General features: G+C 47.9%; 1 protein-coding gene and 1 non-coding gene across 3 annotated transcripts; one reads left to right on the forward strand and one right to left on the reverse strand.

The window, feature by feature from the left end:
• Nucleotides 1-779: 779 nt before the first annotated feature.
• Nucleotides 780-852, reverse strand: TRNAV-AAC (transfer RNA valine (anticodon AAC)). Its single transcript has one exon. It is a non-coding gene; the product is annotated as a tRNA-Val (tRNA).
• A 307-nt stretch (nucleotides 853-1,159) lies between these two features.
• On the forward strand, nucleotides 1,160-8,313 carry ACTRT3 (actin related protein T3). 2 transcript variants are annotated; one of them, XM_065557803.1, is made up of 2 exons: nucleotides 1,160-1,713; nucleotides 7,255-8,313. In XM_065557803.1, exons 1-2 carry the CDS (start codon nucleotides 1,697-1,699, stop codon nucleotides 8,171-8,173), a joined length of 936 nt encoding a protein of 311 aa, XP_065413875.1. In that variant the 5' UTR covers nucleotides 1,160-1,696; the 3' UTR covers nucleotides 8,174-8,313. The 2 variants fall into 2 exon arrangements, with proteins under 2 accessions (XP_065413875.1, XP_005299292.1); XM_005299235.3 differs by lacking the exon at nucleotides 1,160-1,713 and adding an exon at nucleotides 3,373-3,639.
• The last annotated feature ends 5,295 nt before the right edge of the window (nucleotides 8,314-13,608 follow it).

The raw sequence follows: 13,608 nt of genomic DNA on the forward strand, positions 1-13,608 counted from the left end.
GTAAATGTTTGCATAGTCAGAGCATGCATTAGACAAATAATACATTGAAACAAAGAATGTACCGGCTTTTTTTCTTTCTTTCTTTCTTTCTTGAATGAATAAATGAACATTGAAAGGCTTTGCAAAAGAACTGTTTCTTAAGGAATTATTTGAATAATTAATCAATATCAGAATGATAAAAATAACACATTAATAAAAATTAGTACTCTATACTAATTTTTATTTTATGTTATCCATCGAGATCACAGGATGGTACAGAAGGCGTCAACTTTAATGTTAGACAAATTTCATTGTTAACAAAGAAAGACTAGCAAAATAATAAGCTGCTTAACATTATTCACTACTTTCAGGGCTTTGATATCGCCCTTAGGCTCTTCTCAAATATGAGGTATGATATCATTACAAAATACACATAACTGAAACCTAAAATGGTGCTTAAAACTTTTAATCAACTACAAATTGTGTATTTTTGCACTCATTTAAATTGCTATTTTAAAAAGAATCTTAAAAAATATTAATTTGAAACAGATTCCACTAGTGTACATTCAAGTATTAATGATTAAAAAAAAACAAAAAACAGACAGCTGCCTGGTCAATGCTATCAAGCATTTAACTTACTTTTTCGAAGATCTCATCCTGGCAAAATGAAAGGATTAAAATGGTACCAGTCAAAGAGATTTTAAACTGCCTCTTTTGGAAATGTACACTTTTGTAGTTCAATGTATTTAAAAGAAGTTTTAAAACACAAATTTACAACAAGGTGTATTTACAAACAAAACTGTTTCCGCCCGGTTTCGAACCGGGGACCTTTCGCGTGTTAGGCGAACGTGATAACCACTACACTACGGAAACTTGCCTGGTAAAGAGTTTTGAAACTGTCTCTTTTATTCATGTGCTGGAGAACCCTGCGTGTTCTAATAAGAGTTGTAATATGTGGGATCTGTATTTACAACGTTAGCGCCTGACACTGGCACATTTACTGTTAAAGCAACCCCTGCCTAGATTCACGTGGAGGACATGTGCATATGACCAGGTCTCCAGGCACTCAGTGGAGCTCCTAACACAAATATGGGTCAAACTGACGCAAAAATTGCCTGAAACACCACAGTGAAAACAGTTTGTGTGTGGGAATGTGATCGCGCTCCCCGGGCCACCGCAACAGGGCTCCACTCCACTGCGCTTCCAGGGCATGCACGGCCCCCCTGTGACTATGGATTGGCCCCTCTGGTCCAAGCACTGTACCCCCCACCCATCAGGCATGGCACCCTAGCGCCCAGCAGGGGCAGCACCCGGCCTCTCATGAGGATTGCAACAGATCATTGCGTGTGTACTGTATGTATTCCATTCCCCCCTCTCCCCCGCGAGTACGCATTGCCCCTGGGGAGTGTGTAGAATAACCCCGGGTTCCCTCCCTAAACGGGCCTGCAGCGTGCGCCCATCCGCAGCGTGCCCCAGACCTCCCTACGCAGACCTGCATAGGAAGCACTACAACGTTCACATCTCCACAGCGGACCTGGGGCTTTTTGACACCCACCCAGCCACAAGCGTCAATCTGCTGTCTCCGGTGCTTGGTGCAAAGACCAGGGGCAGGGCTCAACAAGGGCATAATGTTCCTTCCTTGGCATTTCCAAGGCTACCTAATTAATTGAAACAGATTCATAGTGCGGGTGGGAGGAGTTTTAATTTCGTGAGCAACATGGTGTTCTTTAGTAGGTAAGCATGATACACATAGTTTGACTTTCTTTTGAGTCACACACATGCTTCCCCCCCCCACCCCTTTGGCATAGCACCATTTATGTTTAATTTTTCGTTTTAAGATTGGATGGTTGGTGGAAGATATTCCTTCAACAACCAGAGTATATTAAAATTACTATCTGAATTCTAATAAAATATGATTCATGTAGAGTAAGTGACTCAATATTCTTTTAGTACTGTAGTATTAAAGGGAGCTCAGTTTTGGGCTAAAATTTAAATGTTGTTAAAATAACTTTTTACAAAACCAAAAATCAGTCAAATATTGCTGTTAATTTAAAAAACAAGAACAGTAAAAGCAGGGGAGGGGAGGGGTTAAATCAGAAAGCAAACAGTCCCCCCTCCCCCCCCCCCCGCGGTGATGTTTGTGTCTAAACAATGCAGCATTATGTTAGTAAATAGTAGAAGTTATGGCTCTGATCCTGCAATTGGATGCACATGGCTGGGCCCCAATAGCCACCTACATAGACCCAGTTACAAAATCCTGGCCTTAATTTGTAGGTCCAAGAAAAAAAGTACATTATAGCAATATTATAGCAACAAGAGGGCAAAATTTCTCATATAAAAAGCTGAAAAGAGCTATACGAAGAAAAATAAATCGGTTGTATTTATATTAGCAATAACATATACCTTTAGTGTCTTTAATCCCAAAGAATAACAAATCCCTTTACAAATTTAACAAATTGATATGCAAACTATATAGGAATCACTTAATTCACCTCAGAAACGCAACCATCTTTGGGATGAAATTCATCCACTGTTTAACAATACCATTCAGTTTAGAGGAAGTAAAGAAGACTGCCCAGTTAAAACTATATTGGGAACTGCAAAATGCAATTGCCTGGGTTGGAATTTGTCTTGGACACAATGGTTAACATCTTGACTCTTACAAAAAGTGTCTTAGACTCTTTCATTACCTCAAATCATCAAGACCTCATATCCCATATATTAAATTAAGGTGCTAGGACCTGCCTTAGGCAAAAGCAAAATAGGCATCTACTGAGACTTGTGTATAGAACTAATTCAGTACTCTGTGGATCTGTCCAGCCACCATTTCAAGCAACAGAATAAGGAGAGATTCCCCACCACTGTCCAGAGCAAAGTTTGGGTCTGCCCACATGCTGATGGCAGGCTTGCCAGTTTCAAGGTGCTGCCTGCCCTAGAGGCATGTTAGAAGATTTCATTACTGACTCAGAGGGAAAAGTCCAACCACCAGAATCAACACCATCAATTCCCAGGGGCAACTTTCAGATCCTGGGCCTCCCTAGCAGATTATTCTAATTATTTTTAAAGTATATTAATAAAATTTAAAAATAAAAACCCTACCCCAATCAAATATTTTTCCTTAAAAAGGAGGGAGCCCAAGGCATGTTGTTATTGCTATTAGTTTTCATGTGGAATGCAATGAGGCACTCAGCTACTACAGTGACAGGTAGCAAGTTAAATCATGGGGCTCTAAGCCAGCTCCTCCAACAGTCAGGGAGTTTCCCATGTAGGTAGTGAACAGGTTGGACTTTTCTTAGCTTGATAAGGGCTGAGGGGGTGTCTTAGCAACAAGGGCACTACTCCTGTATGTGTTTTTGTCACAATAGGAGGGGATTATCACATGAAGGGGAAGTTGCTGGCCCCCACCACTCCCCAGTGGCCTGAGTGGGAAGTGGCAGGTGGAAAGCCACCTCCTAGGATGGGGGATCTGTTACCAGCTGTGGTTATAGACAATGGCTCAGGTCTGATCAAGGCAGGCATAGCTGGGGACAGGGAACCACGTGTCATCTACAGCAACATAACAGGCCGGCCTAAAGCCAAGTCCGTGATGCTGGGGGCAGGCCAGAAGGACCTCTACATTGGGGATGAGGCACAGGCCAAGCGGGGGATCCTCTCCATCAGGTATCAGAGAGTGGTGGGAGCTAGGCCTGGGGAAATGAGGAGAGCAGGCCAAGGAGCGGGTCCTCTCCACTTGGTCTAAAGAGGGGGACATGGAAAGTGGGTAGGGAGCAGGTCAAGTGGGGGGGTCCTCTTTGTTAGGTACCAGGTAGGAAAGGAGATGATGGGGGCCCTGCCCAAGGTGGAGAGGTGGGTTGGTTTAGTGAAGAAACCATCAGGTACTGAGGAGGGAGGAGGAGCCATCTCTGCTCACAGAAGAGAAGCATGCCAAGCAGGGTTGGGGAGGCCCTGCCATCAGGTACCATTAGCCTTGTGGGAGGGAAGGTTGTGAAGCAGCAGTTAACTGGATGCAGGGTGAGCTGGGACAGGAAAGCTGGCATCTGAACAAGGAGGGAGCATTGTCCCAGACAGCAGTCTCCTTTGCTGGCCTCTCCTCATGGAGAGAGTGTGGTACAGGATGGAGGAAGAGTTTTCCTCTGTGCCAGTCACTTAAATGTTTGATCATGGAAGGGGCTGCAGAAGGAAATTGTCAAGGAATCTGCAGGGCCTTTTCCAAATGAAAGGCTGTTGCTATTGGCTTTTGCTTTGCACAGACTAATACAGGTATCCCAAAGGTAAACCCGAGTCAAGGCCAAACAAGGTCAAAAAGTGGGAGGGAGAGCAAAACAAGGAAGAAAGAGTAGAGACTAACAGAGGAGACTGGAAGTGTGGAAAAGAAAGGAAGGGGGCCACAGAAACAAAGAGAGAGAGGGTAGAGACAGAGAAAGATGCATCTCAAATTCTGTGCAGTTCGACTGCAGCAGCTTGATGCACTTTTGCAGCCAGTGTGAAGGTTTCCAAAAGGCATGGGGAAGTGTGCAAAACAATCTCTTCTGCTATGTAGCTACATTAGTGCATTTGGGTATGAAAGTGACATTGCAAACACCTATTATGCTTGAAACACACCTCATGTCCACACACAAAAGCAGTTGCAGGAGTGCACTGCTGCGCAGTTGTACTTCCCGAGCACCATTGTATCCTGCATCACCCTGCCCTATTGCACTGATAATGTAGACAGAAAATGCTATAATTGCAGCTGCACCTTCTCATAGGCCTAGACTGCAGCTACACACAATAATACGCTACTGCTCTTGTAATCTCTTTAGCAGTTGCAATGAACAGTGTTTCTTGTATTTCAAACTATATTCCTGTGATAAATTACTGACGCTTTCATTATTTTTACACATTAGAGTTTTCTGTTTAATAAGGTGCGATGCATGCAATTTTCAGGGTTTTCTTGTTTAAAAAAATAGAGAAGCTTCCATAGAGCATGTGCTACTTTGTATATTGAAATACACTGACTTATACAGTTCTAGTTTTCTTTTAAATGGTGTAGCACTTCTCCAGTTATGGATAACTCCTACAAAACACTGCTTTAGGGGCCTGTGCTGGAAACATTGCACCCATTTTACAGTAGAAGTACAATGACTGGACAGAGTGGTGTGACATGCTGAACAGTTTTATATTAGTCAAGATGGCTAGTTTGTGGACACTGCACCATTACAATTTACAGCAGTTCCGCAGTTTTCTCTGATGTAGATAAAGCTATTGATTGACCATGCACCTACAAATAGGTGGGAAGGTTGTGTAGGGAGCAGTAGCAGGGAGAGGAATGAGAGGAGGGAATAGGAAAAGCTCTGGGTTAGGAGAAGAAGAATTCAAGGGATCTGGTGGAGAAAAGGAAGCACTAAAAGCAGAACAAGAAAAATTGGAGAGAATGAAAAGAAAGAACAGACTGGAAAATTGGACACAATGAAGAGTAAAAAAGGAGACAGAAAAAGGAAAGACAAATACATAGATCTCTCAGGGCTTGTCTAGACTAGCTTAACAATTAGTTCAAATTAGCAAATGTGAGTGTAAAGTGCTAAACTAAATACTCCACAGACATTTTTTTCTGGATACAAATGTTTACACTTTACTTTAGGACTTAGCCCAGGGTAAACCACAAACAACCAATTCCCTCAAATGAAAACAGTACTACAAACTGTAGTCTAGACAAACCCACAACCTCGACAGGATTGGAATTTAAAGACAAAGATTACTAGCACTTTAGTTTTTGGGTTTTGTAGCACTTTATGACTGCAAGGAAAATCTGAATGTGAAGACTGGGCTCTCTTTGGTGTGACCTATGCAGAAACTTGCGCTGATATAATTAAACTAGTTTTAATTAATACCTTTTGTTATTTCCATGCAATTCACATACACACACACACACATGCACACACACTTTATATGGAAAAACAAAAGATATTAATTAAAACCTTACATTGATGGAGACTGAGTCTACACTACAGGGTTCTGCTTCTATAGTCTCGGTAAGGTAGACATGGTCTGTTTGTTCTCTCACACAACCACATGCAATACACACAATACCCAGCTGAACCCTTCGCCTACATGATGCTAGTTTCTTGGCAGACTCTATTAGGCTTTGTTTTAGGTGCGGCCTCTTAAATGACTCTTACCACTATTTTAAGTGAAGGGAGTGTTCACACTCATCAATCTCAATGAGATTTTAATTCAACCCATAACAAGGCTTCACCCAGAGCATAACATTAGTATGAGGCAAATTTCTGAGTAGACCAGCCAGCCAGCCTGAAACAACTTTTGAGAACTACAAACTGCTTCTTTTCAGTGTTAACACCAAGGACTGGGTAGGGCCAGATTCTCCATGCACTGCAACTTGTGCCAGTTCAAAAGGTGTGCATAATAGGTGTAACATTCTACTAAATCAGAAAAGTAACATTTTGCACCCACTTTGTATTCACTAAGCTCTGGTGTAAATGACTACACAAGATGCAGGCCAATAAAGAATCTGGTCTTCAGTTTCTGCCTACCACTGCTAATGCTAGTTTAGCTCCACTGGTATTAGCAATGTTGGGAGAACTTGAACTACCATAGACCACTGCCACCAGTGGTGTTTTAAACACCTAGTTATCTAGCTCTGTCCAGATCAGAATTAATCGACATGGTGCTTAAAACACTGCCAGCACCCAGTGTATGCTAAGGCTCCCAACGTTGATGGTAAATTTTTGCAAGATTTCTCTAGTGTAGACAAGGCTAATGTCTGGGACTTCCAAGAATCTTTAATCATCTTTCTCTACCCTTTACGCTCTCTATACTTGTTGAGTGCTATCAGAGAGTAAGGTAAATCTTCTAGCTACTAATCTACTGGATGAATTTTTGAGGGCTGGCAGAAGAAATACTCCCACAATAATGTTTAATAAACATACATTATCAACAGTGAAATTAATAAATTGTAAATGATTCATATTGAACTTTTCAGTAATATTTTAAAAAAAAGTTTAGATACTTTTTAAAATGTAGGTCCTAATCCTGCAACGTGCTACATCCCTTCTTAGATGTGCTGAGAGTTAAGGATGTTCAGCAGCTCCAGGAGGCAATCATCAACTTTCTTTAGCCCAGGCCATTATTAATTTTATTTTTCAAGGAAACACTTGATGTAGAGTTTTATATGCAGTACACTTCATGAAATGATATACTTGGGAAACACCTGACAAGGTGAACCTGGTAGATGGTGAATGCTGCCTTTTTTTTTTTGTCTGCTTGAACCCCGTGTAGGTATCCAGTGGAGCATGGGATTGTCACATCTTGGGCGGACATGGAGGCTGTGTGGAAGAATGTCTATGCGCATGACCTGAAGATGAAGGCAAGTGAGCGGCCAGCACTGTTCACCGAGGCACCGCTCAACCCACTGGTCAATCGAGAACATATGACAAAGATTCTCTTTGAGCACTTTGAGGTACCAGCCCTTTATGTGGCCATCCAGGCCGTACTGGCACTCTATGCGTCAGGCCTTACCACGGGCTGTGTGATGGACTCTGGCGATGGCGTTACCCACACTGTACCTATCTTTGAGGGCTACTGCTTGTCCCATGCCGTTCTCCGGCTTGACCTGGCTGGCCGTGACCTTACAGACTACCTGATGAGAATCCTTAAAGAGAGCGGTATCTCCCTGGTCAGTACAGCTGAAAGGGAGATTGTACGAGACATGAAGGAGACCTTGTGTTATGTGTCTCTGTATCCAGAGGAGGAGTTGGCTAAGAAACCAAGTGAAGTAGAGAAATCCTACAGGCTGCCTGATGGGCAGGTTGTTAAAGTCCAGAATCAAAGGTTCCGCTGCCCTGAGACCCTTTTCTGCCCATCTAATATTGGCATGGAGGCCCCAGGGATTGACAAGCTCTGCTTTAACACCATCATGAAGTGTGACATTGACCTGAGGACCAACTTTTATGCCAACATAGTCCTGTCTGGCGGTTCCAGCCTCTTCCCTGGCATGGCTGAGCGCATCACCAAAGAAATAATCCGCATGGTCCCCAGTGACACTGAGGTGAAGGTCATGGCTCCCCCTGACAGGAAGCTCTCTGTTTGGATGGGGGGCTCCATCCTCGCCTCCCTCTCTGCCTTCCAGCAAATGTGGATTACCATGGCAGAGTACAGGGAAGTTGGGCCTAACATAGTGCATAGAAAATGCTTCTGAAATCCAGTTGTTTTTAAAAGGATTTTACTGAAAGTGTTGTGGGAAAAAAAAGAACCTCAAATTATAGTAACCCGGAAACTCTAGGAGGCCTACGCCAGTAGTATGTGTTTGGTGAAAGACTAATAAAAATCATAACTCTGGGTGTGCTTGTTCTAGAATATATCTTTATGAATATGTGTAAAATGTTTTGGATTTCTAGTGAGAGTTCTTTACACAAGGACAAAACAGTGCAGGAAACAAGTGATGTAGATGAAACTGACAATTTTACAACATGGCTTTTGAAATCTTATCCCATTATTACTGAATGTATGTATAAGTGTAATATCCCCACACTTTCTAACAGACATTTCAGTTACTAAAATGTAATGTTGAGCAGGAAATAATTGAGGGACACAGGCCATTGCAATGTTATTATGTACATATTTAGTAGATTATTTTTCTAGTGACCTAGTTGGAAGGGAGATATTCACAGAACAGAAACTCCTTTCTTTTGAGTTATGAACACAAAATAAAGAGATCCACTTTGTTTTCCTTTGGGTAGAACTAAGGTCAGACTAAGCCTGCCTCATTACAGAAAATTCTCCCTAGAATAGGGTAGAGCACTCTGGCCATGTGGATTTGATGCCCATGTTGAAGAGACAATAGCCTCTCTGGCCATAGGGATGTGGTGCCATCCGAATGTGTGGGTTTTGTGAGGGAGAACAGAACAGGTTTCCTGGCCATGTGACTTTTGTGCCTATGGCACAGGTGAGGTAACAACATTACAAGCCGACCACCTTATATACTGCTGCTAGAACTGGGACAGACTACAGAAAGAAAAGAAAGTCTTAGGCCCCGTGGTTTGTTTGTGGGCGGAGTCAGGCATCTCCAATCTCCCGCTAGTGATTCCATTCCGCCTCCGTGCCCCGCAGAGCCAATGGGAATAGAGAGGACTCCCGCTAGCCAATCCATGCGCGGGGGGCGGGACGGTGGAAGGTATATAAGATGCGCGGCAAGGCGGGCTCGAACGCTGCGGCGGCACGGGGGGGCTCAGTCTTTCTAACCCTAAGCGGAACGTGGCCCCTCCCCGCCGCAGCCGTCCGCTGTTTTACTCGCTGACTTTCAGCGGACGGGGGGAGCGGGCGGAGACACCAACCAAAAAACGTCAGCGAGGGGCCCTCCCCTCCCACGCCGACCTGGGCCGGTGGTGGGGCCCGCCAGAGAAGTCCCCGCCGCCCCGCCCTGGTGAGGCCGCGGTCAGCCGGTTCGCGCCACTGCTGCCGCGAAGAGTTCGTCTCTGTCAGCCTCGGGGGCGGCCGGGGTGGAAGGGCGGGTCCCGGGCGGGTCGGCCGGGAGAGCAAACGTGAGTGGCGGCCCCTGCGCAACCGCCCTCCCCTGAGCTGTGGGGCCCGCGGTCGGGGCCGCTCTCAGACACGCCGAGCCGGGGGCGGAGGAGGCGGGACGGCCAGTGCTGAGGATGGTCCGTCGCCAGCAGCCGCCGCCGTTTGGCTGCGCGCCTCGGGGCCGCGCGAATCTGCGTCGGGCTCCGTCCGCCCTGGGGAGGCTGCCCCGCAGTGCTGCTGGGGCCAGGGCAGCCAACGAGTGGGTTCCTGAGCCCCCGGCTCGGTTACCCCCGGGGCCCTGCTCCGTGACCCCCCACCCACCCCAACACTCGCGTCTGGGGCCCCTGCTCCGTGACCCCCCACCCACCCCAACACTCGCGTCTGGGGCCCCTGCTCCGTGACCCCCCACCCCCCCAACACTCGCGTCTGGGGGCCCTGCTCCGTGACCCCCCCCCAAACACTCGCATCTGGGGCCCCTGGTCGGTGACCCTCAACCTCCCCCCCCAAAAAACACTCGCGTCTGGGGGCCCTGCTCCGTGACCCCCCAAACACTCGCGTCTGGGGCCCCTGCTCCGTGACCCCCCACCCCCCCCCAACACTCGCGTCTGGGGGCCCTGCTCCGTGACCCCCCACCCCCCCCCAACACTCGCGTCTGGGGGCCCTGCTCCGTGACCCCCCCCCAAACACTCGCATCTGGGGGCCCTGCTCCGTGACCCCCACCCCCCCAAACACTCGCGTCTGGGGCCCCTGCTCCGTGACCCCCCCCAAACACTCGCGTCTGGGGGCCCTGCTCCGTGACCCCCCCCCAAACACTCGCGTCTGGGGGCCCTGCTCCGTGACCCCCCCCCAAACACTCGCGTCTGGGGGCCCTGCTCCGTGACCCCCCCCCAAACACTCGCGTCTGGGGGCCCTGCTCCGTGACCCCCCCCAAACACTCGCGTCTGGGGCCCCTGCTCCGTGACCCCCCCCCAAAAACACTCGCGTCTGGGGCCCCTGCTCCGTGACCCCCCCCCAAAAACACTCGCGTCTGGGGCCCCTGCTCCGTGACCCCCCCCCAAAAACACTCGCGTCTGGGGCCCCTGCTCCGTGACCCCCCCCCCAACACTCGCGTCTGGGGCCCCTGCTCCGTGACCCCCCTGTGACGGGTTGGATCACAGAAACCCCCTTGGGAGCTGCCACCCGATGTGCAAAGACTACCCCTGCTCCTGTTTTCCCTGCCAGCTCAGGACTCCAGCACCCTGTCTTGCTGAGCCAGACACTCCTGTCTGGCTCCAGACACAGACCCAGGGTCTGAATCACTTGTCCCAAAGCTGCAAGTTTACCTGAAAACAGCTCGCAGTAGTGCGCTTGTCTTTAGCACTCAGATGCCCAACTCCCAATGGGGTCTAAACCCAAATAAATCCGTTTTGCCCTGCATAAAGCTTATGCAGGGCAAACTCATAAATTGTTCGCCCTCTATAACACTGATAGAGAGATATGCACAGTTGTTTGCCCCCCCAGGTATTAATACATACTCTGAGTAAATTACTAAATAAAAAGTGATTTTATTAAATACAGACAGTAGGATTTAAGTGGTTCAAAGTAGTAACAGACAGAACAAAGTAAGTCACCAAGCAAAATAAAATAAAATGCGCGAATCTATGCCTAATCAAACTGAATACCGATAATTTCCTCACCAGTTCCAGAGTGCTCCCTTTTACAGGCTAATCTCCTTTTAGCCTGGGTCCAGCAATCACTCACACCCCCTGCAGTTACTGTCCTTTGTTTCAGTCTCCTTCAAGTATCCTGGGGGGGGGGGGTGGAGAGGCTCCTTCTTTAGCCAGCTGAAGACAAAATGGAGGGGTCTCCCACAGGTTTAAGTAGACTCTCTCTTGTGGGTGGAGACCTCCCTCCTCTGCAAAGCCCAGCTCCAAGATGGAGTTTTGGAGTCACCTGGGCAAGTCACATGCCCCTGCATGACTCAGTCTTTGCATTGTCCACATGGCATCTTGCATGTCTCCAGGAAGACTTCTCATGTGGATTGGAGCATTCCAAGATGCATTGTTCCCTAAGTGTCTCCTGATCAGGTACTTAACCTGGCAAATTCCTTCCTAAAGAAGCTGACCAAATGCCTCACAAAGCTTACTTAGAAATCAGGCAAGCATACAGCCCATATTCTTAAGCTCGAGTAGAAAATGATATATATGTACAAATAGGATGAATAGATATAGTAGATCACAACCCTTACGGAGATATGTTACATGGCACAGGCAGCATAAAACATATTCCAGTTATGTCATACATACATTTATAAGCACCCCCTCCCCATAAAGCCTTATGGGGTACACTGTCACACCCTCCCCCTGAACTTACTGCCAGAGACTTGGACACTGTCCATGGCGGAGGCAGTACCTGTAAAATTTCTGTTTGTTTCTGGTCACACTTCCTTTCAGTACCTTGAAACCATATGGTGTCACTCCTGGGGGTTCTAGCCCGTTTTGGGGTCCCTGGTCCCCAGATGCTTGCAAACAGGTAGGGATGTAGTATTGCTAACAGAATGCAGGCAGCAATACTCATTAACGTGGAGGTATCTTGGCATTTAGCCACCAATGCCATGAGGCGGTGTGCCTCAGTTTCCCCTTCTACACCGCAGCATAGGCCTGTTATGCTTTTGCTGCTTTTTACAGGTATGGGCTGTAAAGTAACACGCTGGTGGGGCTGTCCTGTCACCATCCCCAGCATGTATAACAGCTTATTCCACAAATCAAATATGTTCCACATCTTTAAAGGGTTTACCACTAGTGTGAATTCTTTTGTTTTATCCCATAGGTGAATTAGCAAAAGACACAAGGTTAACAGCAAATCTACAGTGGACAGGCTTCGTTCACTCAATTTGACTTGTTTAGCACCCATTGCATTCTCCCAGTTCTTTGTGCCCTCTGGTAGACCCTCTGATGCAGATTCCTCTGCCTCTTTGGGGAAGACTTCTAGTTCGGGCATGTGCTTGGGTCTTTGGCCAGGAAAGGGTGTACTACAACCATACTTGTCCTCGGCCCCTCCCTCTGGAGTTTCTCTGGGCTGGGCCCCACTCGCTTGTGAAGTTCCTCCCATGAAGAGATTCCCCCCCCCCCCCCCCCCCCCCCCCGTCTTGGAGAGAGAGTTTTATCTCTTGCAAGTGTAGCAAGAACAGCAGCTTTCCCTGGGGTGCTCTGGACCCCTTTGGGCACCCCACTTTCTGTTTCCAATGGGTCAGCTGGATAGACCCCCTCATCCTGGAGGCCTGACCCCCAGGTTTCCCTTAAAACCTGATCCACAGGAGAGGGGGCTGGCATTTCGAATGCAGACTTTTCACCCTCCTCCTGGGAAAGCCCCTCCCCACAAAAGGTGGGTGGCCCCCCCTGACCTTCCATCTGGGCTTCCCTCTTTGATCTCCCCTCTGGTCCGACACTCTTGTGTCCCCTGAAAGGGAAGTGATCCTGCCCCAGCTGTGGGACTCACAGCTACCAGCTACGACAGACCTCTCGCTGGCCAGCAAAATCCCTCCCCTTCCACTCGGGTTGGGCTGGCACTCAGCTATAGAGTCCTTGGGGCCTGTTCCCACCACAGCGGTCCCCAGGACCCCAACTTCCACCTTTGGGACACACGCCTCTGTGCACCCCAGGGCAGGCCCAGCCCCCTGCTGACCTGCAACTTCCTGGCAGTCAGCAGCTGTGGTGGCCTCCTTGCTACAAGGTGGTACATCCCCCTCCCAGGGGAGATGATTACGGGACAGGAGCTGGCTTCATCCAGCTCCTCCCTCTGGAACTTCCCTTGAGCCCCAGGGCTACAGGAACTGGCCACAACCAGCCCTGCCCCCGAAGCTGCATCCTTTACTGCTGCAGAGGAACCTAAGAGACACTCTCCTATTCCCCCAGCAGTCCGTGTGGGTTGGATCACAGAAACCCCCTTGGGAGCTGCCACCCGATGTGCAAAGACTACCCCTGCTCCTGTTTTCCCTGCCAGCTCAGGACTCCAGCACCCTGTCTTGCTGAGCCAGACACTCCTGTCTGGCTCCAGACACAGACCCAGGGTCTGAATCACTTGTCCCAAAGCTGCAAGTTTACCTGAAAACAGCTCGCAGTAGTGCGCTTGTCT

This window comes from Chrysemys picta, chromosome 9 (assembly GCF_011386835.1).
Source record: "Chrysemys picta bellii isolate R12L10 chromosome 9, ASM1138683v2, whole genome shotgun sequence".
Classification (NCBI taxonomy): Eukaryota; Metazoa; Chordata; order Testudines; family Emydidae; genus Chrysemys; species Chrysemys picta.